At 42.3% G+C, this 26865-nt stretch overlaps 1 protein-coding gene across 3 annotated transcripts in view; it reads right to left on the reverse strand.

The window, feature by feature from the left end:
- Positions 1-1971: 1971 nt before the first annotated feature.
- Positions 1972-26865, reverse strand: part of myt1a (myelin transcription factor 1a) — a 53274-nt gene continuing 28380 nt past the window's right edge. The window contains exons 19-23 of one of the 3 annotated variants that reach the window (XM_039604002.1): positions 9932-10009; positions 9517-9608; positions 9117-9220; positions 3467-3610; positions 1972-3055 (exon numbers count right to left, since the gene is read on the reverse strand). In XM_039604002.1, the coding sequence (XP_039459936.1) occupies positions 2912-3055; positions 3467-3610; positions 9117-9220; positions 9517-9608; positions 9932-10009 (562 nt within the window). In that variant the 3' untranslated portion in view covers positions 1972-2911. The remainder of the gene's footprint in view (positions 3056-3466; positions 3611-9116; positions 9221-9516; positions 9609-9931; positions 10010-26865) is intronic. The other 2 variants (XM_039604004.1, XM_039604003.1) reach the window with 2 other exon arrangements.

The following is a 26865-nucleotide window of genomic DNA, read 5'->3' on the forward strand; positions in this document are numbered from 1 at the left end:
GGATTGGGACCAATAGGACACTAGCTTGTGATCCCATGGGGTCGGGTTTTTGTATCTAGAATAAAATTTAAAATTCTTCTTTTGTAGGATATGATGACACCTGATATCCTAAAGACCTTTTAGTACTGTATCACCCCAACAGAGCACTTGCTTTCTAAAAGCAGAATGTGAGGCAGAACCTTCAGCTATCAGGCTCCCAGTTTGGTGTTGGCTGAAACCATCTCTACTTTGAAAGTCACTTGGTTATGCTATACGCACAGGGACTGTGGTGGACTTTCCTTGTTGCGTTGAACATTTTTTCTCCTTTCATCTCTATTTAATCCTGATGGTTATGAATGTCGTCATTAATGTTTGTCTCCTCTCTCCCATTGTGTTTTGGTCTTGCATCTCTTTCATTTTGTTTTTCTCTTGACCCACCAAAGTAGTGAAAGGCTGCCCCTCTTTGAGTCTGGTTCTGCAGAAAGTCTGTTCTTGTTCAAATAAAACAACAATAAAAAACAGTTATTCCTTCCCATTGTTACAAAGTACTGCTCAGTTTTTCTGATTGTTGGGGTTTCTCTCTTATATTGTATATAGTATAAAGCACCTTGAGGTGACGGTTGTTGTGAAGTGATAATGTATGAATAAAAATAAACTGAACTGAATACAAGAGAATATTGGAAGTATACTAGAATTAGTCTAAGGAGCTTGGAAAGAAAAGCGTCTGGACTTTTTAGTTGCTTGAAGACGTTTCAGCTCTCATCCGAGAAGCTTCTTCAGTTCTAAGGTCAAATGTTGGAAAGTCCCAGATTTAAGCCCTATGGGAGTGTCCCCAAGAGGGTCGTGGACCCCCTATTGATCCTCTACTAATCACACGAGAGATAGATGGCAAACGGTGTCGTAAGCTGCCCCCTCTGTTCAAAGATGGTCGTTCACAGTGGACATAGATGGCTTCTTTCACACGAAATGTTTTCTCTGTCCAAAATATAGAATAGAATAGAATTAGAATAGAATTCAACTTTATTGTCATTGCACATGTCACAGGTACAGGGCAACGAAATGCAGTTTGCATCCATCCAGAAAGTGCTTTAGTCGTGATATAGATATATTACAATATAAATTAGCAATAATAGAGATGTGTAAGTATATTACAGAAATGGGTCTATTATGGTATGTTATAATGTACACAGTGTGAAGTATGTTATGAATATTCTATAACTATAAGTATGTACAGGCTGTAGTGAGTACAAGCTATGTACAGGATATGAACAGGATATAAATATGAAATAAAAACTATACAGAAATCTGAGATATACAGTTATACAGAATGTGAACTATGTAAGTTATAAACAATTGTGGGATTAAAAATTATCGTATGTACAGAATGATTATCTACACAGAACTATACAGTAGTGGTAAAGTGCTAGTGGTTGTGGGTGTGTGTATGTTCAGTCCATGAGTTTATGAACATTGGCGTCCTTGAAAGAGTGACCTTTGTCCTTTAGATGCAGATTGACCACCGAGTCTTGTCCCATCGAGGTGGCTCTTCTATGTTGTGTCAATTATGAAGTGGATGTTTGGTCTCTCCAAAGGCCCCCTTGGGAGTATCTTGGGGGATACTCCCATAGGGCTTAAATCTGGGACTCTCCACCATTTGACCTTAGAACTGAAGAAGCTTCTCAGATGAGAGCTGAAACGTCTTCAAGCAACTAAAAAGTCCAGACGCTTTTCTTTCTTCTTCTCCTAGACTACAATGACCTGGATGACTGAGAACCTTCACAGACATATACTAGAATTACACAAAACCTTGACCACACAGTTGGTTCTAACGCTGATTATGGTTTTCCAGAACCTTTAAGAGGTTTTAGCAGTAAAAGGCTGTTTTACTTAACATACTGAAGCGTATGCATTTATAATAATAATACTACTGAGTAATGGTTTGAATCAATGCACGTATACACTCAGTCCAGTCCATATTCATTTTGGGTTGACCTTTATTTCAAGAGCAAACATAAAGACTAATCCATACACAGCCATCGTTAACACATAGACAGTACAAAATAAATATTCACCATCACTTTGTTCGTCATTACCAGATAAATACTGAAATATGTGCAGCTCAATTTTCCCAGTGTATTGCAATGTACTCAAAATAGCTTGTGGAAAAAAAGAAAACTCATATAAACAGAAGCACAAAAGATTTTTTAGAAAATTATTAAAAAACTTTCTGTTACAAAATATTTGCACTTAAAAAGATCCCAGTGTTTTAAATAAATAATAAGATATATAAAACAATTCATAGTTGATATCTTAAAATATTTCCTCTTTGTTAAGCGGTACAGAGGAAATGACTCCTTTCTCTTAGTTTCCAGTTAAAATCTTCTCAGGTAGCACTTTGAAATAAAATCAAATCAATAATGAATAATAAATAGTCAACATAAAAATATTACCGCAGACATGAATAAATAAGTTATTAAACCAACATTTGCAGTCGACTTAAATAGATACACAGCAATAGTAACAATGAATCTACAAACTAGTCCTGGAAGTGCAACATCACTATGCTCATATAGAATACTATCAACATTATTGAGTGGAGATGAGAAATGTTCACTAACTAAGAATCTGCTCAGCTCAGGCGGGATACTGCACTCCTTTGTTCTGTACTCTCTGTGCCTTTCTGTGTATACCTTGAGGTGCCCTTGCTCATGGCAACAGTTTGCTTTCAGTGTGCCTCGACACGCTTTACATCCACACATCTGTTCACGCTCACACCTTTATAAAGCAACATGCAAACAGGAAACAAATGCAAAGAACAGAGGACAAAACTCCAATGAGAAGAACTCATGACACAGAGTATCTAAAGGGTTTGGAAAAAAAAGATTGGTGGCGTCACCATGATGCCCTGCCACCCGCCGTCATCCAGTTTCGCTTACACCTCGATGCCCTTTACTGCCTGATTGATGGACTCTAGCAGAGCCCGGTTCTCGGGGTTCTGGTAGCAGTCTTTGTTGGTAAACATGTGGGTCAGGGTGTCCACATAGCTGTCAAAGTTCTGCTCTGATAGTGGCTCCTGCTAAAGACATGCACGTCAAGAAAATGAAAAGGTTTAACACCCAAAACAGTGCTAGTACACAATACTACTCAGATGTGTTTTCTCTTAAATGTATGCTATCATTAGTTTTCTTTGAGAGAGACAGTTGCATGGGGTTTAAGTTATCAGCTGCTTTAGGCTGACTGTTCTGTTGTACTGTGAAGCTATGCTGTGAAAAACATCCATCGCACAGGGTTGCTTACTGACAAAAATGCTAATTTGGAAAAAATGAAAGAAAGGCTATTTGATCTTACTCTATAAATCTTTTCAGGCTAAAGTCTTCAATAGGTTGAACCCAAGTTGAATTTCAAGTGAAATGTTTAAAGCTGCTGAAATGAGGAAGATGCTGAGGTTTCTTTTCTTAAAAAGCAAACCAAAAAACTGTACGCTTACCATGGTAGGCAGGCTGATGTTGGCTAGGCTGCGGATCAAAGCCTGACTAAGGCCAGATAGCTCCAGGAACAAGGCCTCATTCCTTTCTTCTATCTGTTTATTCTCCTCCTCCATGCTCTTCAGGTTCTTCTCCATAGAAGAAATCTAAAGCAGAGTGGGACGCAACACATTCTTGAAGTAGCACCAACAGCTCGACAACTACAAACCCAATTCCAAAACTACTGGGATGCTTGTAAAATAGAAATAAAAACAGAATGCAATGACTGGCAGATCTCATAAACCCATATGTTATTCACAGCATATTCATAGCTTCTTTGTTGGTTGAACTGGAAATGTGTTTACAGACAGTGAAACTGGGTCCGCTGCCATAGACAGGCGAGCCTGGAAGTCACCCTCGCCAGCGCCTGTTTTGTGGGTGCCGGGAAAAGCGGCGTTCACTTTTCTGGTGCTCAGTGTGAGCTGTGATGGCGTTTAAAACAGAGTTTTCTTGAAATTATGCAGGGACCTCCCCATGGTTCTCTCATCCAGTTATTTTCAACTCCTGTCACCCAATCAAAGAAGTAGTGCAGACCACACAAATTCATCACCTGCTAAGTGACTGCTTATGTTTATCTGTTCTGTACCAATCCTTGTCACAGTTTTTACTTGTATACTAATCCCACTATGCATTTTGATGCCTTTAAAGCATAATCAAGCAAACAAACTGAACAGAATGCTTTGGAGACCTTAACTTTTATCAAAATACAGCTTTGCTCTATTTAAAGTGTATAATAACCCTCAATTTTAATAATATTTTAATAATATTATTAATGGCGCCTCAAGAATATTTTTGCCCTTTCAACATGCATGTGTAAAAACTAGAGATGGACCGATCCGATATTACGTATCGGTATCGGTCGGATACTAACCTAAATTACTGGATCGGATATGGGCGAAAAATAAAAAATGTAATCCGATCCATTAAGTATCAAAAAGCATCTCACAAAACTTGCAACACGGCGTAACTCGGCTCATAACCGTAGCACATCGGAGCAGTATGCCTCATGTGATAGAGAGGCTGTGTGTATTTGTAGCCAGCATTTCATCTCCGAGGAAGTTATCCCAGAGAGAAGTAAAGCAAGTGTGTAAGTTCATCTCTGAATGTTTGTAAAGCGTTCCCATGTTAAGCTTAACAACCGATATATGGAGCGACTGCCTCTCTCTCTCCCTCACCTTCCTGCTGCTACTTCAATCGTGAAACTGCTTAACGATCAGCTGATCGGCTTTTCTGTCGCGAGTCCGTCTCTCTTCTTTGTTTTTGGCCCACTTTGCACCAGAAAGAGGAAACCAGCGGCGGAACAACAGCAGCACCTTTAAGCTTGATAAGCTGTTGTTAGAATTTATTTAATATTACTTTCTACACCAGGATCCTTTTCTACGTAGCTGACGGCTGGTAACTGTGCAGGGGCGGATCTAGCAAAGTTTAGCCAGGGGGGCCGATAGGGCATGAACAGGGAAAAGGGGACACAAAGACATACTTTTCTTTCTTATTCTCATTTAAAATATGTAGCTTTTAATAAATAATTATCTGAATCTTACACCCAAAGTTTTAATCTGATGTAAAATGTATAGAAGTCCATTACTATATATAGTAACTCTTAAGTCTATATACCCTAGTAAGCTATAGTACTTTTTCCTTTGGGAAGGTACCGTCTGTGAATTCTGCAATTCTGTTGAAGAAAGATGTTGAATCTATTTAATTATTCTTGAAAAATAATTTGTTTCTGTGCATTTTTTTCCACCCTGCATCAAATTAAAGTTGATTACATCGATTAAGCATCATGAGGTGGAGGGTGGGTGGTTCCCTATTTTTTTTTTTTTTTTTTTGCTGGGAGTTTGCAACCCTATTAGTTAGGTTGCTTAATATTTCTGCTAAGTACTCTTTAAAATACCAGAATAGGGAGGATGGAGTAGGTTTAAGTTAGGTTTTAAGTTAGGTAAGGTTTATTAGATTGATCAGTGTTGCTGAACTATGAAATATTTTGGGTGCAGTGTATTTTTACATACAGGTATAACAGAATAGCTTTAGTGTTGTTGTTTATTTAAACTTGAGTATGAACTTATACAAATGCAGCAAGATATTAAAAAAACAGTTTTATTGATTAAAAACACAATATCGGATTCATATCGGTATCGGCAGATATCCAAATTTATGATATCGGTATCGGTATCGGACATAAAAAAGTGGTATCGTGCCATCTCTAGTAAAAACCTGATATGCAGTTTGGAATTAGACCTGTATGAGTAATATATGTACTGGCCTCTGGAGGGCACCCACATGTTAACTAAACAAAAGAGGTGTATTTTAGAGAGGTCATGTGTTTGTTTGGACGTTTTCCCAACTATGATGTCAATAAGTAATCTAAAGAACAGAAAATGCGGTGGCTGTAGCTCAGGAGGCAGAGCAGGTCATCTACTGATTGGAAAGTTGGTGTTTTGATCCCTGGCTCCCCCTAGTCTGCACGCCAAATATCCTTGGGCAAGACATTAACCCCAAGTTGCTCTAAATAAAATTGCATTCATCAGAGCAAGAATGTGTGTGAATGGTAGTTAGTAAGTATGCTTGTGTAAATGGGTGAATGTCATGTTGTATAAAGCGCTTTGAGTACTCTGGGAGAGTAGAAAAGCACTATGTAAGAATCAGTCCATGTAAAATTTACTATTAAATTGGAGATGTCCTTCTCAGTGTCATCAGAGTACTCTGGAAGTCTTACATGAATTTAGAACTTAACAGGGTGTGACTTCACAGCATTGTACGTCGTATAACTAGCAGACCTGTATTGACCTGAAGTTATAAAAAGGAATAATCCATGTATCTTGGTTATGGCTTCTTTCAGATAACTGTAGATACACATCGGCTACAGTGTGTATTATCTTGACAAAAGTATAACACACTCTAAGCTCTGATGTGATGTGGTGGAGGAGTACAAATACCTGGACACCCATACACACAACAGACTGAACTGTGGTATTCAGCTCATTCACCTACGTTACTCATAAACCAAAACAGGACAGAAGAAACAACGCAGGCTTTGGTAAATGTACCTCTTGGAAAAAGAATTCTTGATAAGGTAAGACATTCCATTGTTTTCTCAACAGTCATATAAGTGAATTTTGCATGGATTAATTAAAAAAAGGGGAAGGGGGGGCGCAGGGAGAGAATACGGTCCAGTGATTCGCCACATGGAAGTTTTTCCACTGGAGCAGTCCCGTGACGACACTCTCTGCTCAGCCTTTGACCAGGTGATAGTAATTGATGATTTTCCAGGTGGCTCATAATAACCCCATGGCAGGGCATATAGGATATGATAAAACGCTGGAACAAGAAATTAACCAGTTTTATCGTACCCTAGCGGATGTGCGCTGATGGTGCGCGTCCTGCCTGGAATGTCAGCTGGTTAACCAGCCGGCCATCCCAAAAGCGCCTTTGCGTCCACTGCCATTAATGGAGGTCCCGTTTGAGTCCGCTGGCATGGATTCGGCCATTTCACCGGAGTGTATGCAGTTATAACTTTGTCTTAGTTCTAGTGGTTTATGCAACGTGCTACCCAGAAGTAGCGCCACTGCGCACTGCAATGACAGTGTCGCAGGCGCTGTTTCAGGTCATCTCAGACTGTAAAATCCATGATTCCTAAGTTCATTCATGGAAATTAACATAGCTGGGATCGCTGGTTAGACCCTCTGTTGTTTGTAGTGTGGGAGGTGCCCCAGGCCTCCATGGAATTTTCTCCCTTTGAGTTACTGTTCGGCAGGAAGCTACAGGGCTGGTCAACCTAATTAAATAAAACTGGGAGGAAAGTCCGAGTCCTGCTAAAAATGAGATTCAGTATGTCCTGGACCTGTGAGCAAAGCTGCATACTTTAATATGATCATTTTGAGAGAATATGCACCAGGCCCAGGAGCGGCAGCAATGCCTGTACAACAGAGGGGCTAGACTTTGGCAAATTTTCACCTGGAGATAAAGTACTTGTTTTTACTTCCTTCTTCTCACTTGAAATTACTCGCCAAGTGGCAAGGACCCTTCATGGTCACACGGTGAGTAGGGGACGTTGACTATAAAGTGACACGGTCGAACAGGGGAGGCGCAACTCGTACTTATCACCTCAACCTCCTTAAAGCGTGGAGAGAGGCTGAAACTGATTCTCTGGTGAGCCTGGTAAAGGAGAGAGATGAGTTGGAGCTGGAGGTGCCAAATTCCACCATTCCCGCCTCCCTCCATTGTGATAACAATCTCACACAGTCCCAGAAAATGTTGCATCGCAACAGCGTTTTGCAAATTGTTCTCCCCGCTGCCTAGCTGTACGACTCTCATAGAGCACCATTTCGAAACGCAGCCTGGGGTGATGGTGCATTCACGGCCCTACAGGTTGCCTGAACATAAGCAACAAATTGTTCAGAAAGAATTGGCTGAAATGCTGAAAATGGGAATGATAGAACAGTTGCACAGTGCTTGGTGTAGTCCCATAGTTCTGGTTGTGAAGAAAGATGGGTCTATACGGTTCTGTGTCTACTACTGCAAGGGGAACGAAGTGTCCTGGCTTGATGCCTACCCCATGTCCTGGGTCGACGAGCTCCTGGATTGGTTAGGCAGGCCAGTGTAATTTTTCATGACACTGGATTTAACCAAGAGCTACTGGCAGATTCCCTTGTCTGCAGAATCCAAGGAAAAGACAGTATTGTCCACTCCGTACAGTTTGTACCAATTCATCACACTTCTGTTCGGCTTGTTCAGAGCTCCATACATAGTACTGTGGTGTTACTGTGATCATCCTCAGTAACACCTGGGCGAAGAATGTGCGATGGGTGGCCACGGTCCTGGAGTCCCTGAGGCAGGTGGGGCTCACGGTTCAGCTGGAGGTGGGGCAGTCTCAGGGAGTTTGAGGGCCAGGTGGAGGGAATTATACTAATGAACCCTTTTCCTTTAGTGACACCGGGGGACTGGCGGTAGAGAGTGGAGTGAAGCCAGCTGAATAGCTGGCCAAGGAGAGTTCAGAGGTGCAGAATGGAAAGCATTGTGTGTGCCATAAATGTTAAATAAAAACTAACCAAACAGTTACAGAACCCTGTGTGGATCCTAGTCTTTCACATATAGATGGTGACATATTCAAAGATTCGCAATTTTACACAGAGGAACATTATTCTGAAATTGTTCCATAATTGAAAACAGATTTTTGCAGAAGGTGATACTGTCTATCTAAGATGCTCTGACTACACCCAGTTATGTTACCAACCTGTTGCCAGTTATTCAAATTAAGTGCAAAATGTTCCTCCAACTGTCTTTTTTTTTTAGTAATAATTAATTTTCCAGCCTTTGCATAGTAAAATGTTTCAGCTTAAACATCTGATATATTTTCTGTGTTCAGGTCTGTGAAATTTGCAGATCTTTGCGTTTTTTTTAATGTTTTACACTGTGGCTCAACTTTTTAAGAACTTGGACTGTATAAATTATGATGTTTCCTTGATTGTTATGGAGTTGAATGTTTTACCAGTGTTTGTAGCTGCGTAGGAAGACTGACCAATACACCATACCTGGGTGTAATGTCACATGGCAATATCTGGAATAGAACATGGGGTCCTGCTGGCAGTGCAGTGACTGAAAAGCTGCACTCACCTGAGTGTGCAGGTTTATCATGTCGGCCTCCATCTCTGAGTTGGACTCATTCAGCTCGTTGATTTCCTTATTGAGCTGCTTGATATCTTCATCATTGTCCAGCACTGAGCAAGATCAGAAATTCACTATTAGCAAAATGAATGTGAAGACAACTAATAGTCCTGCTTTGGTAGGCTGTTATTTGGATTACACTCAGCATTTAAACTATCTGATTATAATCTGATTGTTGGGGTTTTCGCTCTATTATTGTAGTGTCTTTAGAATATAAACCTTGGGGCAACTGTTGTTTCACTTTGGTGCTATATAAATTACATTTAACTCTCACTGGGAAGTATAGGAGCAAAAATAAATGTAACACAGGCATAATTTTGAGCAGAGAGGAAACATCACTGTTTCTTACCATCACTGGCTCTGAACTTTGCAGTGATATACTCATCTCCAGGGAACTTGGTTCTTTTCTTGTTGGCTGATGCTCTGGGACAACCTGACAGACTGAGAGAAGCAGCTGATCAGGATCAAGAGCTCTTACATTATCACACAAGGCTGAAATAGTTGACAGATGGACGAGAAAGGACACACACACACACACACACACACACACACACACACACACACACACACACACACACACACACATCTTGAGCAACCCCTCATTTCTTCAGATTTTGCCAGGAAAATGGAAAATAGGTCTTTATGGAAATGTACAAACATACATGAAAATACAGCAAAAATAGAGTTTGTACATTTTGAACAAGCTTTATTGTAATATTTGGTATGGGCACCTTTATTATTTGTTAAAGAACAATTTAAAAAACCTCATGGAATGGAGTTCTTGGGGCTGGTTAACCTGAAATTGTGGCCCACCATTGGATCCAGCCCTGGGTCCATGGGGCCTGTTTGGGCACAGCACACAAAAATAACATAGTTTTGCCACCCTGTGGATCCACCACATATGGGTGCAGGCACTGTGGTTGGGTGCAATGTGTCTCTATAGACATTTCAATGCTCACATTGAAGTCTCATTGGAGTTACCTGGAGAGGGATGATTGAGAGCAACAGTTTGCTTGATCTAATCCAGTGGTGTTTTGTTATTGGAACTCTGTGTTAGGCATGGGTTGGTGAAAACAAATGCCATGTTCAAGCATAACATGCTACTTGTTACCAGAGCACCTTAGGTTAATGATGGACATTGTTATTAGATTATCTGGTATGAGGCCATATATCTTGTTCACTCGGCTGAAAAGGGGAACCGAGCTGTAAAATGTTCACCACATTGAGGTGAACTGGATCAGATGGTGGCCAAGGCCGCTGGACAGACCTGGAAAACCCAAACAACAGGTGATGATAAATGAGTGACTGGCAGAGCAAAGGATTTTTCTTGCATCCCAGGGGCGGATGGGGTAAATAAAGTCATAATGGGCCATGTTCAGGACCATTTGGAGGGATCCAGCTCTGTACCTGTCATGGCAGTGGGACCAGGGGTCTTCTGAAGCAGTAGAGAGGTATCAGAGCACCAAAAGGGCTGTGGCTTTGGCAATTGTGGAATCAAAAAGTTGGGTGTGAGCACCATGTTTGGATGAGATTCACCCTGAGATGGGGGAATCTCATCTCATCTTGACATTGACACTGACATTGTGGGGCTGTCAAATTTAACAAACAAATGTAATACATCTAAGCATGTTTTTAGCAGGTGTTGGATTCAACCCCTTGTTTCTAACGTTCTTGATTTACATCGGCAGGATCGCAAGGCATTCCCAGGTTGAGAAGGGTGTGGAAGAGAAGAGTGCAATCTTCAGGATGCACTGGCAGAGTTTGCAACTGAGTATGAAATGTCTGGGATGAGAGTCAGCACACCCAAGTCTGAGGCCATGGTTCTTTGCCGGAAAAAGAGTGGAATGGTCTCTCTGGGTCGGAGGTGAGAGGCTTCCTTAATCAAGGGAGTTCAAGTGTCTTGGCAGTAATGAGTAATGGAGCACAGGTTGGACTGGCAGATTGGTGTGGCATCAGCTCTAATGTGAGCATTGTACTGGATTATCATAGTGAAAAGGTAGCTGAGCTGAAAGGCAAAGGTTTCAATTTACCAGTCCCTCTACATCACAACGTTCACCTTTGGTAATGAAATCTGGGTAATGGCTGTTTGCGAGAGTTTCCTCTGTAGGATGGCTGGGTTCGGCTTTAGACGAAGGGAGCTCAGGCATCCAGAAAGATCTCAGAAGAAAGCTGCTTCTGCGTGTGAAAAAGAGCCTGGGCGCATCCTTTTGGAAATGTTCCAGGCATGCCTAACTTGGAAGAGACTAGATCTCCAACACTACTGGCTGAAATGTACCACCAAACCATGACAGAGCTCCAGTTTTTAAAAAACTAAAACTCCCTGTAAACAACTACTGTTATACCTTTCACCAGACCTTTTCTGAACATTTTTTTTTTACAATCTTGACCAAAAATTCCAAATTTGAACTCATTACTTCTTAAGACCTATTGCCACTGATTTTCAGTTCAATTCAATTTATATAGCGCCAAATCACAACAACAGCTGCCTCAAGGTGCTTTACAATACAACAATAATACAACAGAGAAAACCCCAACAATCATGTATGAGCAAGAGCTTTGGCCTAATCTTCAAAGTAGAGATAGTGTCTGTTTCCTGAATCCAAACTGGAAGTTGGTTCCACAGAAGAGGGGCCTGAAAAATGAAGGCTCTGCCTCCCATTCTACTTTTAAATACTCTAGGAACTACAAATAAGCCTGCAGTGTGAGAGTGAAGTGCTCTAATGGAGTGATATGGTACTACAAGGTCATTAAGATAAGATGGGGCCTGATTATTTAAGACCTTGTATGTGAGGAGCCAATATAGGAGAAATATGCTCTCTCTTTCTAGTCCCTGTCAGTACTCTTGCTGCAGAATTTTGGATTAACTGAAGGCTTTTCAGGGAGTTTTTAGGACATCCTGATAATAATGAATTACAGTAGTCCAGCCTGGAAGTAATAAATGCATGAACTAGTTTTTCAGCGTCACTCTGAGACAGGATATTTCTAACTTTAGAGATGTTGCACAAATGGAAGAAAGCAATCCTACATATTTGTTTATTATGTGCATTGAAGGAATGTGAAAATACATGCTATACCTTCTGATGATACTGCCTAAGGGAAGCAGGTATAATGTAATCAGAACCCTGTGGAACTCCATAATTAACCTTAGTGTGTGAAGAGGTCACGCAAACCATACCTACCAGTGGTCGCTCTAATGACCACTGGTAGTCATACAGCCTTGGATAAAGTAGAACTGGTACAGGGTAGGTACAGGCTGGGATGGTCCATTTGGTAAAGTAAATCCGTTGGGCATCTTTCTTCGCCTTTAGACAATAATTCTGATGGCAAAAGAACCAAACGGGACAGGTTTAAAAAAAAAAAAAAAAAAAAAAAAAAAAAAAAAAAAAAAAGAGATGTTGCACAAATGGAAGAAAGCAGTCCTACATATTTGTTTAATATGTGCATTGAAGGACATGTCTTGGTCAAAAATGACTCCAAGGTTCGTCACAGTGTTACTGGAGGCCAAGGTAATGCCATCCAGAGTAAGAATCTGGTTAGATACCATATTTCTAAGATTTTCAGGGCCGAGTACAATAACCTCAGTTTTATCTGAATTGAGAAACAGAAAATTAGAGGTCATCCGGGTCTTTATGTCTTTAAGATATTCCTGCAGTTTAACTAATTTGTGTGTGTTATGGACGGATAGATAAAGTTGGGTGTCATCTGCATAGCAGATGTATGTATTAATAGCTCTAACCTTAATCCTACTATTGATCTTGTTTTTAATGCATCTCTCTTACTTTTTGGATCTCACCGTGACTCCATCCTGGCCATAGATGTATTTGGCTGTGACTGACCTTCTTGCTTCTTCATCATGGTCCCCATTGGCCTGTGGGGTACCTATGTACTTGCAGCTGTGCTACACATATGCTATCGCACCTTCTGTGAACTTCACCCCTTTGGTTTGGAATACCTACAGTTAACTGATGTCCTGCTCACTTTTGGTGTATAGTTTCATGACATCCAGTAGCGGTTTTAGATACGGGCGACACGGGTGGTTGCCCGGGGCGGCATCGTGATGGGGGGCGGCATCACGGGCATTGGCAAAAAAAAAAAAAAAAAAAAAAAATGCTCGTACTCATGCTGCCCCGACGGCAGCCAGCGCATATTGGGAATGTCATAGGCACCGATCGGTTTTCTATCGCCCATTTGCTGGGAGTAAGGGCGCCCTCCGTTTGCGAGGTGCGCCTGCTGCTTGTGGCACAGGGAGGAGAGGGCGGGGTGGCCGGGGATTCTCTGGCTGGCTGGAGCAGCATCTAATAACCAACTCGCAAAATAAAACAAAATAAAAACAAAACAACAAACACGAAAACACCAGACATTATGATGCAGACTTATAATTTGCACCGATGTCTTTTCGAAATTCTATACACGAAAAGTGAGCGTGAGAGCCCTCGGTGCGCCTGCTCGCTGCTGAAGTCAAAGTAAACTTTATTGTCATCTCTGCTACATACAGTCCAGTATATAGAGAGACGAGATGACGAGGCTCCAATTACAGCAGTGCAAATAAACGAACAATAAATATAGTAGAGTAAGAAAATAAATATACGCTTTAGGACTCGGGGTAAAGGGATCAATAACAATTTAAAATTTATAATTTACAGTTTGAGGATTTAAAGTCTCACACATAACCCGTCGAAAGGGGAGGGAGACCTGCTGCTTCCAAATAGAGCACATTTCATTCATAATGTTGTAAATCCAAGCCCATTATGTATTCATGATTTGAATCCTGGGTTGTGTGAAATCTCAGAAATGCACCCTAGACAAAGTTAATCTGTGAACTAAGGTGTAGGTCTGTTAGGTTATGTTGTGGTGATCCTCTGGTTGAGGGATGGGTGTTCATACTGGAGTGCAAAATTAAAACCAATGGAAGATGGACAAGAAAAGTTCAAAACCATCAGGTGCTCAGTTTAGAAAAAAGAGAAAAGAAGAGGAGAAGAAACGAACAAATGATACAGGTAAGCAGATGTGTCATTGGATAATGGCAGGTCATCCTGAAACAGTCAGAATCAGAATACTTTATTAATCCCTGAGGAAATAATGTGGGTTACAGTTGCTCCAAGAAGAAATGGTAAAAATAGTAACAGTAACAGACTAAACTCCAAACAATACATTATGTTACAGATTTTAATATTAATTAGTCATTGTCAATTGTTGATTTGCCCTGTTCTCATTGTATGACGAATTATGATGGCTGTTTGGTAGCTGTTTGCTTACTATGCATACTCTCTCTCTCTTCATATGTGTGTGTGGACAACAGGTTTATGTTAATGTACAATCCTTAACATGTTTTGTGTGTGTGTGTGTGTGTGGGGGTGGGGTGGGGTGGGGTGGGGTGGGGTGGGGGGCAGAGGGAGTGTTCGCCCAGGGCGCCAAACAGGCTAGGACTGCCACTGATGACATCCATGTACAGGAATGGCTGAGGGTCACTTCACTCCTGAAACTATATCTGTATCCACTCTTAATGAACTGGCTTAGAAGGTTGAGGTCTATCCAGGCTACATCAACACATAGATGATTCCTTTTTTTTTTTTTTTTTTTAAACACAGCTTTTTCTATGCAACAGTGTTTTGGATCACTGAAAACTGAGATTTTTCAAATACTCCTGCCAGGGTGGAGATTTTTTGCGTTTACATGTGGACGAGGAAAACAGAGATTTAGTCACGCAACGTCAAAGGTGTGCACCACATTATTGTTTACATAAGATGAATTTCTACAATGGCTGCATGGATTTTGTTCATTGCTAAGTTGTGAGTCTACAGGGGCAGGGATAGCTCAGTAGGTAGAGTAGTGGCCCTCATGATCGGAAGGTCGGGGGTTCGAATCCACTGAACGGCTAACCTGAGGTACTCCTGAACAAGGTACAGTGGCTGCCCACCGCTTCACCGAGTGAATGGGTTAAATGCAGAGAGGAATTTCCCCATGGGGATCAATAAAGTATATGTTATTATTAATATTTCACAGTGCTGTTACTTATGATTATGAATCACTCAGGCTAATGTAAAATTTTCCTTATTGAATAAACTCAAAATTAGCTGTGTTTCCAGAAAACACAAAAACCTTTCAGAAGTACTTAAGGTTCTGTGAGGCAACAAAACCCTGTTTAGGCTTCTAGACTTCTGATTGGCCAACATTTCTACACGGTTAAGATTTGCCATGTTCTTGACAGCGTTTGACTTTGTATTTTGCATTTACATGTAGCCGGAGATATTTTTCAAAACTGCACATGAAAACGGGATTTAAAAAAAGAAAAGAAAAAGAAAATGGAAAATCTCTGTTTTCAAAAATGTGTGTGTAGGTGTGGACGTAGCCCCAGAAGAGCAGTGGGGACAGTACATCTTGGTATTTCCAATTGAATTAAATTTTAAATGTACAGTGCTAAACCACAACAACAGTTACCTCAAGATTCTTTGTATTATTGTATTCTTTACCTTACAATGTAGAGTAAAACAGGGAAAACCCAAACAATCAGAAGCCCATGATGAGCATGTACTTGGAAACAGTGGGAAGAAAAAACTCCTTTCTACAGGAAGAAACCTATAGCTCAGTTGTGGGTGATGGGAGGGAGTCGTAGGCTTTCTTGTAGTCAATGCAGGTGGTGCTCAGGTTAGTCTGCCTAGTCTTAGGGTCCTGGTGTACTGCTCTGGTGTTGTTTCCAGTGCCCAGGGTCATGTAATGATTCATGTGCTTGGTTGCTATGATACTTGAGAGGAGCTACCATGTTGTGAAAAAGCAGGTAGGTGGCCAGTAGTTCAACAGTGTTGTACCCTTGTGGAGCTCCTTCATGATTGCTATTGCTCTGCCCTGTATAAGTCAGTCCAGATGAGTACCTGTTTTTAGCAGCCTATTTAGTTGTGCCACCAGGCAATCACTGAATGAATGTCTTTAGCTTCTTCAGTCAGTAGGCATGGATCATGTTAGGAACCTGGTGCTCTCCAGCTCTTCTTTCTGGAGTTTTTGGACATCGGCCTTTGTGAAGGTGACTGATTCTTGTTCTGGGAGGTTCTGCTGTTAGTTCATGAGCCACTTGATATTGATATTGTGTGTCACCTTTCTTATGCATAATCCTCCAGTATTGCTCAGTCACAGCTCTGTGTGGGTCTGATCTTGTACTACTGTTTCTTTGCAATAGGAGTACACCTTTCCTGTGATGTATCTCTTCAGCCTAATGGGCAGAGCTGTCAGCCTTTGTTTGGTGGTTTCAAGAACTTTATTTATGGACATCTTGTTGTATTTCTTATTTGTCCAGGACCTGTCTCTTACGATGCCCTTGGCACCTCTGTTAGCTGAGTAACATCCTTCTACTCTTCCCTGAGTTTGGTTTCCAGTCTTCTTCTTCATGAGGGGCTTTTTCTAAATGCATTTTTAATCTTATATCCAAGTGTGGCAGTGGCATATATGAGCTTACTGGTGTCTGTGATGCTGGTATTAGAGATGGTGTTCTCTGTGAGGATCTCCTCTGATGAGACTTAGGGAGCCGGGAGAGTTGTGCTCTTGGTTGTGTGGCTACATTAAGTAGCCACAATCTTCATCCTCAGCTTACACTGCTCTCTGCCTGAGTTAGCTCATCATATTTATATGGGTAACTGTTGTTCCCATTGTACTGTAGCCTCGGGATCTCCAGCTTTGATGGTTTATTGATGTTCTTGCATTGAGCTACCACCTGACTATCTTCTGACTTTCATTCCCCTTCTCTCCAGAGCATACCTTCACCTTCTTCCTACTGTCACTACAGATCACATAAAATGTTATCTGCAAACAACCTGGTGCACAGAGACTCCTGCTTCAGCTCATCTGTCAGCCTGTCCAAGTACAGAAATCTGCTGTACTCATATCTCATCCTATATGACATAAGCGCACCACTTTACCACAGCCACCTCCATCCTTTTTGCAAAATCCATTATCATCTGTGCTTTTGTCTCTCTCTCTCTCTCTTTCATATACATATATACATATACATATATACATAGTATATACACATATACACACATATACATATATACACATACATATATGTGTATATATATGTATGTGTATGTATGTGTATATATGTATATGTATATATATGTGTATATATATATATATATATATATATATATATATACACATTGTTAAGGGATTTTATTAGGATTTTAGGATTTTTATTACGTTATGCTTAAAAGTACATTTCATTATCTAGATGTGTTTGCTCTTTTAGTATTCAGCTTAAATAGAGAAGTTACGCTCTGTTCAACAGGAAGCCTGCATGCAGCACAGTTCTATTTTATCTCTTCCTGTACATGCTACACAAATATGCTTGAAGTTAAATAAAGCCTGACAACTGTTCCAGGGTGTGAGTCTCCGTTGAGTCTCACCCGTGTACACGTTAACTGGTAGACCTGTCTGAGTGTCATTATTCTGACCTGAGTTGCATTACAGGAAAACTCCTGACATTTCTTGGTCCTTCGAGCCGGACTGGGACACAACACTTTTGTGTGATCCCACAGGAAAACCTCATTGAGTCCTGACGTCGTGAGAAGCCCGCGCTGAAGTCTGTCGACAGCTCCTCTCTAGGTAGAGGATAAAAGACCAGAGACGTGACATTCGGGTTCTGGCCAGCGTTTTTAAAAGTGGTCCACGGCGGTGGGGGTCGATGAGGCAGACCTGAGAGACCGGCAGTGAATCAGCAACCAGGTGAATATTAACACTCTGAGACACCTCGCGTAAAACGTATAGGCTCGCCCAGAGGGGCTGGTAGCATTTTAAAATAAAATAGAGCTCGTCTGGGAGTGGTAGCTCCCCTGTAGTGGGTAAAGTAGGCTCGCCCGAGAGGGGCTGGTAGCATTTTAAAATAAAATAGAGCTCGTCTGGGACTGGTAGCTCCCCCATAGTGGGTAAAGGTAGCGCGCGTATAAAGGTATTTATCGTTTTATTTTTGTTGGTGGAATAAGTTGATTTCACAGCACAATAAGGAGGCTGAACTATTCCACTAATTTGTTTGCTGTAGGCCACCCAAGTACTGGTGAAAAGAGAAAAAGGTCGTGTTTCATCACGTAAAGGTGACACCGCTTTCAAGAATAGCTTGAAAGTAGAAGGCCGTGTCAACTACCTCTCTCGATTCTCGTGCCAGAGAAGGTGCCGCAGTTGTGTAGTTGTAAAGGATTATAATGGGTAACGAGGCTTCAAAACTCACTGCTGACGAGCAGTGGTTAGAGAAAAAATGTCCAGGTGCCGGACAAATTAGTGCATGTAGATGGAGAAATCCTAAGAAAACAAAATGTCCCACTTGGGAAGGAAAATGTAGCCCATCAGCGTTAACACAACTGAGGGAAGTTCTTTTGAAAGAAATAGCAGAGACAAAAAACTTAAAAAAGAAAGGAAAACGCTCGCAAGAATTACAATATTTCAAGGCCTGGAAAGTAGAAGCAGCTAGGCGAGAGGAAAACAAAAAGAAAAGACAAGAGAAAAAAGATAAAAAGTCAGAAAAACAGAACATAACCGCCAGTTTAGTAAAACCGGAAGATGAGACACTGTGCGGTGCTCGCAACATGTGTATTAACCACCCACCACCATATGCACCGCCACCTCCCACTTCTGCAGCCACAGCTGCAGCATCACCCACATCTGCAGCCACAGCTGCAGCACCACCCGTTAAACACTCACCCATATCAGGAAGAACTAGGTCACACACACATCATCATCCTTATGTAAAAGCACAGACAATGCTAAACAAACTCTCACTCAAAAATAGCCCACAAGAAGAAATAGGTCGTGATCCCACTGGGACCGACCTCTGGGGAGACACAGTTGACCCGCCAGCCACTGGTATCTACCCATTGGTAGCAGTAGCTAACCCTAGATTTGGCCTAATAATAGGGCCAGAAGGACAAGAAGAGCAAGATGACCGCCCAAACATACATGTTTTTCGTCCGTGGTCACAAAAAGACAGACAAAATGTCCTGAAAGACGTTCCTCCACTGAATGAAGGTTTTATACCATGGAGGGATGCTGTAGAACTGATCAGAAGGCAATGGTATTTAAACGGTCATGAAATGCTTCAAGTAATGCAAGATTTATTAGGTTTAAAGATAGGAACAGTTAGAGGAGATTATACCGGCTCAAACGCCAGGGGTGTAGCATACGCACCAGGAAGCACCGACCTAATCAATGACCTAACAAATTTATATGAGAGAATTAGAGTACGGTTGGCCACAAGGGCTGACTATGGAAAAATAGGAGAGGTGAAAGAAAAAGAAGCCGAAACAGCTTCTGATTTTTTGGACCGGCTACGCCCGGTTTTTAGACCGCATTCAGGCCTAGATTATGAAGAAGCCCCAGAGAGACCATACCAACAGCAATTAAAGAACGCATTCTTAAACGGTCTCCTTCCCCCAGTTAGAGCCCATGTTGAAAAACACTGGGTAACAATGAACACCGGCAACCTAGCAGATGCTCTGCAGTATGCAGAACATGCAACCCGAGTGGTAAAAAAGAAAGAGAAAGGAGGTGTTTTCACTGTGGATCCTGAAACAGGATTCATAGCATTTGCTGGTGGATACAGGGGAAAGAAACAGGGACAGCAGAGGGACAGAGGAAGGAGAAGAGCAGGTTTCAGAGGAGATAGAGACAATCGCTGTTATAATTGCGGAAAAGAAGGACATTTTGCAAGGGACTGTAGGCACAAAAAGGATGACTCAGGAAAGGGTCAGAGTAAGTGACTAAAACAGGAAACAGAAGAAGAAACAGAAATTTTCAACATAGAACAGTTGCTCCTAGGTTCTGAACACAAACCCACAGTAACAATCCATGTGAATGGCCAACTCATGACCATGTTATGTGACACTGGAGCATGTAAAACCGTGCTAAATCAAAAGCCCAAAAATTTAAAATACTCAAGTGACACCCTGATAGTTAAATCTGCGTCAGGCCACACCAGTGTTAAATCACTAACAGAAGGACTGTTGCTAGTACACAAAGAGAGCGGCAGAAGTTGTAAAAACCAATGTATATATGACCCATCCTGCCCTATCAACCTGCTAGGGAGAGATGCTTTAGAAAAACTAAAGATCGGTGTAGTGCCAGGGCTAGAAGGCATGTACGCTAAACTAATGTTACATGAAGAGCAAAGTCCTGAGGCCCGTCAGCTTAATGTGTGTAAGGGACAGGGAGAACCCCACTATTATTGGACACTAGACCTGCCTCCATTAGAACCCTTGCAGCATATAGCAAATCGCTACTTGCCAGCCCATTCAAGAAAGCTAGACTTTGCTGATTACCACACCACCTTAAGGTTCAAACAAAGCCCAGGTCATGACCCCATATATGACCAACAAGTGCCCAGACTAGGACCGCAGAAACTCACACTGCAACACCTCTATGTTACCCAAAGCGGTAACGCAGTGTGCTCTGTAATACAGCCGGGAAAGGTACAAGAGCTAAACAGGATGCCAAAACCACATGTGTCAGTAGCACGCAATGACAACACGGACTGGAAAGACTTAGGCCACATCCTCACTCAGGTTGAAAGGGACAGATATGAGAAAACTGAAGAAACACATGAAGGGTGGCTTCAGGGCCGTAGAACAGGATGTATGAGGTACACATTAGGGTGGGTACACACAACACAGCCAGCAACCCACATGACTGACTGCGCAGATGCACACATGCATGAAGTTAGTGAGGGTTGATACACACTCTTTTTAGAGCAACATCCAGAACTAGAAGAACTACCTGCTAAGCTGTGGTCTACAGGACCAACAGACGTAGGACTAATTAAAGGAGCAGATCCTGTCGTAGTAAAAACCACCACAACTTACAGGCCAGTAAAGCCACAGTATCCCCTCACAACGGAAGCCAAAGCAGGAATAAAACCAGTAATTGCAGACATGGAAAAGGCAGGCATCTTGATAAAAACAACTGAAGTAACCTGTAACAGGCCCATTTTCCCAGTGAAAAAAGCAAATACGGGAAAGTACCGTCTAGTACATGACCTCAGGGCAATAAATGAAGTAACAGAACAAATCCCACCTGTGGTAGCAAATCCACATACAATTCTGAATCAAGTGACCCCCAAGGAACAGTGGTTTTCGGTTATAGATCTGTCTAATGCATTCTTTTCTGTACCACTCCACCCTGACTCGCAGCATCTGTTCGGGTTCACTTTTGAGGGTCAAAAGTACACATACACGAGGTTACCTCAGGGCTTCCAGAACAGCCCCACTCTGTACGCAGAGGCTCTAAAGAGGTCCATGTCACTGTGCATACTCCCCGCCCCGGGACAGTTTCTCCTGTATGTAGATGATATACTCATCACGGGGAACACACTAGCAGACTGTAAAGCAAACACAATGACAGTGTTACACCATTTAGCTGAGCAGGGCCATAAAGTCTCACAGCACAAACTACAACTGTGGAGCCCAAAGGTCACATACCTCGGACACACACTCACAGGGGAAGGGAAAACACTGTTAGACAGCAGAAAACTAGCAGTGCAAAACGCTCCAAAACCACTCACGAAACAACAAATGATGAGCTTCTTAGGACTTTGCAATTATTGTAGAAGCTGGATACCTGAATATGCTTCATTAGCTCAGCCTTTGCAGAATTTAATTTATGGTAAAAACCTGACACTGAAAGATAAAATAGAATGGACACCAGAAGCAGAAGAAGCGTTCAGTAATCTAAAACTTGCACTCCAAACTCATACAGTCTTAGCATTGCCAGATTATGACAAACCTTTCTGTTTGCATGTAGACGGAGGTGCAGGCTACATGAAGGCTGTGTTAACGCAGGCCTTCGGGGAAAAGCAACGTCCACTTGCGTTTTATTCGTGCAAATTAGACTCAGTTGCATCAGGTTTGCCTACGTGGGTGCAGGCCTGTGCAGCTGCAGCAGAGGCAGTTAAGAAGTCTGCTGATATCGTTCTTGGACACACATTAATTATCAAAGTCCCACATGCTGTAACCTCCATCTTGTTGCAAGCAAATTTGTCTTATCTCACACATGCCAGACAACTTTCTTATATTGGCATTTTGCTTTCACAGTCACACATCAGAATTGAGAAGTGTGGACAGTTAAACCCCAGCACACTTCTCCCTACTTCGCAAGATGGTGACGCACACTGCTGTATAAAGAGGCTAGATGAGGAAACAAAACCACGCGCTGACCTTCACAGCACCCCACAAGCTGGTTTCGTTAATATCTTTGTAGACGGTTCAGCGTCCAAAAATAGCCTTGGGCGGAACTGTGTAGGTTATGCGGTAACCACAGTAGACACAGTTTTAGAAGCAAAAGCACTAACTTCCTCACACTCTGCACAGAGTGCAGAACTCACAGCTGTCATACGTGCCTGTCAACTGCATGAAGGACAAGACATAAACATATACACTGACAGCCAGTATGTCTTTGCAGCTGTGCATCATTTTGCAAAAATTTGGCAGAATAGAGGGATGGTTACTTCTACTGGCAACCCAGTGCAACATGGAAATCTTTTAAAGGCACTGTTGGAAGTGATAATATTGCCAAAACAGTTAGCATTATGTAAATGTGCTGCACACCAGAAAGACAACTCAGAGGTCACTAAAGGCAATAACTTCGCAGATCAAGCCGCAAAAGCAGCAGCACAACAAACTATAGACACATTAATGTCTGACTCCTCAATACAAATACCACTTGATGTGCTTATAAACGAACAAAAAGCCGCACCAACTACAGAACAAAAGAAATGGTTAAAATGTGGAGCACAGCTAGAAAATGATTTGATGACTTGTAATGGCAAACCAATACTACCAAAATCCCTACACAAAAGAGCAGCATTAGTGACACACGGTTCTACCCACGTGTCGACAGGAGGGATGTTGGATATACTCTCTAAACATTTCTATACCCAAGATTTCGAAACTTCAGCAAAAGTATTTGTCAGAATATGCATGATTTGCCAAAAACATAATGCACAGGGAAACCTCAGACCAAGAAGAGGTAACTTTCCCACACCACCTCATCCTTTTCATACAATCCACATGGATTTTATCGAGCTAAATGAATGCCAAGGCTCAAAATACGCTCTAGTGATCATAGACGTATTCTCAAAATGGCCAGAAATCTATCCAGTAAAAAAAGCAGACGCCATCTCAGTAGCAAAATGTTTGTGCAACCATTTCATTCCAACATATAGCATCCCCACTCTGATAAGATCAGACAATGGGACACATTTTGTTAATGAAGTAATCAGTAAGGTCTCTGAAGCACTAGGATTTAGCATCAAACACCACTGTGCTTACCACCCTCAAAGTGCCGGACTAGTGGAAAGAACTAACGGCACAATAAAACAGAGACTGAGAAAATGCATGGAAGAAACAGGGAGACCATGGCCTGAGTGTATAGGCCTGGTAAAAATGTGGATGAGACCGACACAAAGTTCTCAGAAACTCACACCTTTTGAAATCATTCACGGTAGACCATTTCCACTACCAATCACAAGTGAGCCCATAGATAAGTCAATAAGAGAAACTACACTAGCCGAATGGATGACTAAATTACTTGAAAATAAAGAGATTGTTCTAAACAACCAACTGCCGAGTGACATCTCTCCAGTGTCTTGCAGGTTGAAACCAGGTGATTGGATCCTGATCAAAGTACTCCAAAGGAAAAATTGGAGTTCACCAAGGTGGGAAGGTCCTTATCAAGTGCTACTCACCACACCTACTGCCTGCAAAATAGTCATACCTTGTTTGAAGAACATGGTATCACAAATGGTAACTGCTTCAATTCATGCTTACATCACCCTATCACAGAATGAAGAAGATGATAATGAGACAGACACTTGGATATAACATACTCACGAAACCCACTATTTTATGATGTCTTGGCTAAAAATGTTTACAAGTGGCCATAGACTGATACGATGTTAGTGAGTTGCTATGTACATATATAGAAGGAAAGATCAAACAACAGGAGGGAATGTCAAGGGATTTTATTAGGATTTTAGGATTTTAGGATTTTTATTATGTTATGCTTAAAAGTACATTTCATTATCTAGATGTGCTTGCTCTTTTAGTATTCAGCTTAAATAGAGAAGTTACGCTCTGTTCAACAGGAAGCCTGCATGCAGCACAGTTCTATTTTATCTCTTCCTGTACATGCTACACGAATATGCTTGAAGTTAAATCAAGCCTGACAACTGTTCCAGGGTGTGAGTCTCCGTTGAGTCTCACCCGTGTACACGTTAACTGGTAAACCTGTCTGAGTGTCATTATTCTGACCTGAGTTGCATTACAGGAAAACTCCTGACACACACATATATATATATATATATATATATATATATATATATATATATATATATATATATATATATATATATATATATATATATATATATATATATATATACACATATATATATATATATATATATATACACATATATATATACCCTCAGAAGGTCTGCTAGATGATGTTAACGCAGCACCACGGATGATACCTACAACCACGATTACCGACACTAACAAGCTGATCTACACTACGGCAGCAGTGATCAGTGAGATGCTTGGCTACAAGTTGAACAGCCACAAGGGGCAATACCCTCCATGGAGAAGGAGGCTAGAGGGCAAGATCAAAGTAGCACGGAGGAGGTTAGCCAACTAACGGAGTTGCAGAAAGGTGTGACAAAGAAGGTGCATAAGAAATACAGCAAGCTGTCCATACCTGAGGCCTTGGAAACTGCCAAGCAAAGACTCACAGCCTTGGCCACCCGCTTGAGGAGGTACACCAGAGAGAGAGAAGGCAGGAGAATAAACCAGCTGTTCTTCACAGAACCAGCAAAGGTGTACTCTCAGTGGCAAGGAACAATAACAGAACAGCACCACCAAGGCTGGAGACGGAGCAATACTGGAAGAGCATATGGGAGAAGGACGCAACCCATAACGGCAATGCTCAGTGGCTAGTGGATCTGAGGGCAGACCATAGCGACCTCCTGAACAGGGTCCAGTAACCATCACAGTGGCAGATATCCAAGAAAGGGTCTCCAGTATGAAGAGTTGGACAGCACCAGGGCCCGACATGGTTCACGCCTACTGGCTGAAGAAGCTGACTGCACTCCACGAGCGTCTGGCAGCACAAATGAACCAGCTGCTAGTTAACGAGAGACACCGGAATGGCTAACCGAAGGTCGGACGGTCCTGATCCCCAAGGACCCCAAGAAGGGACCGGTCCCATCCAACTACCGACCAATAACCTGCCTCAGTACTACATGGAAGCTCCTGTCAGGCATCATATCGGCTAAGATGAACAGGCACATGGGTCAATACATGAGCGGGGCACAGAAAGGATTGGCAAGAATACCAGAGGCGCAAAACACCAGCTACTGGTAGACAGAACGGTCAGCCGAGACTGCAAGACCAGACTGACCAACCTGTGCACTGCCTGGATTGATTACAAGAAGGCCTATGACTCAATGCCCCACAGCTGGATACTGGAATGCCTAGAATTGTACAAGATCAACAGGACCCTAAGAGCCTTCATCAGGAACTCAATGGGGATGTGGCGTACAACACTAGAGGCCAACTCCAAGCCCATAGCACAAGTCACCATCAAGTGCGGGATCTACCAAGGAGATGCTCTGTCCCCACTGCTGTTCTGCATAGGCCTGAACCCCTCAGTGAGATCATTAACAAGACTGGCTACGGATACCGACTACGAAACGGAGCGGTTGTCAACCACCTCCTGTACATGGATGACATCAAGCTGTATGCCAAGAGTGAACGAGACATTGATTCACTGATACACACTACCAGGCTATACAGCAATGACATTGGAATGTCGTTCGGACTGGAGAAGTGTAGTCGGATGGTAACAAAAAAGAGGGAAGGTAGTCAGAACTGAGGGGATTGAACTACCAGAAGGCAACATTGCAGACATAGAGGACAGTTACAAGTACCTGGGGATCCCGCAAGCGAATGGGAACCATGAAGAGGGCGCTAGGAAAGCTGCAACCACCAAGTACCTGCAGAGGGTCAGGCAAGTCCTGAGGAGTCAGCTGAACGGTAAGAACAAGATCCGGGCCATCAACACCCACGCCCTGCCCGTGATCAGGTACCCTGCTGGGGTAATAGGCTGGCCAAAGGAGGAGATAGAAGCCACTGACATAAAGACAAGAAAGCTCCTTACCATGCATGGAGGGTTTCACCCCAAGTCCAGCACCCTGAGGCTGTATGCTAAGCGGAAGGAAGGGGCCGGGGACTGGTGAGTGTCAGCACCACAGTCCAGGATGAGACAAGAAACATCCACGAATACATCACGAAGATGGCCCCAACTGACAGCGTGCTCAGTGAATACCTCAGGCAGCAGAAACCCAAGAAAGAGGAGGAAGGCGAGGAACCATCATGGAAGGACAGGCCCCTGCACGGTATGTACCACCGGCAGATAGAGGAGGTGGCTGATATCCAGAAATCCTACCAGTGGCTGGACAAAGCTGGACTGAAAGACAGCACAGAGGCACTAATCATGGCAGCACAAGAACAAGCTCTGAGTACAAGATCCATAGAGGCTGGGGTCTATCACACCAGGCAAGACCCCAGGTGCAGGCTGTGTAAAGATGCCCCAGAGACAATCCAGCACATAACAGCAGGGTGCAAGATGCTAGCAGGCAAGGCATACATGGGCGCCATAACCAAGTGGCCGG

This window comes from Oreochromis aureus, linkage group 20, assembly GCF_013358895.1.
Source record: "Oreochromis aureus strain Israel breed Guangdong linkage group 20, ZZ_aureus, whole genome shotgun sequence".
Taxonomy (NCBI): domain Eukaryota; kingdom Metazoa; phylum Chordata; class Actinopteri; order Cichliformes; family Cichlidae; genus Oreochromis; species Oreochromis aureus.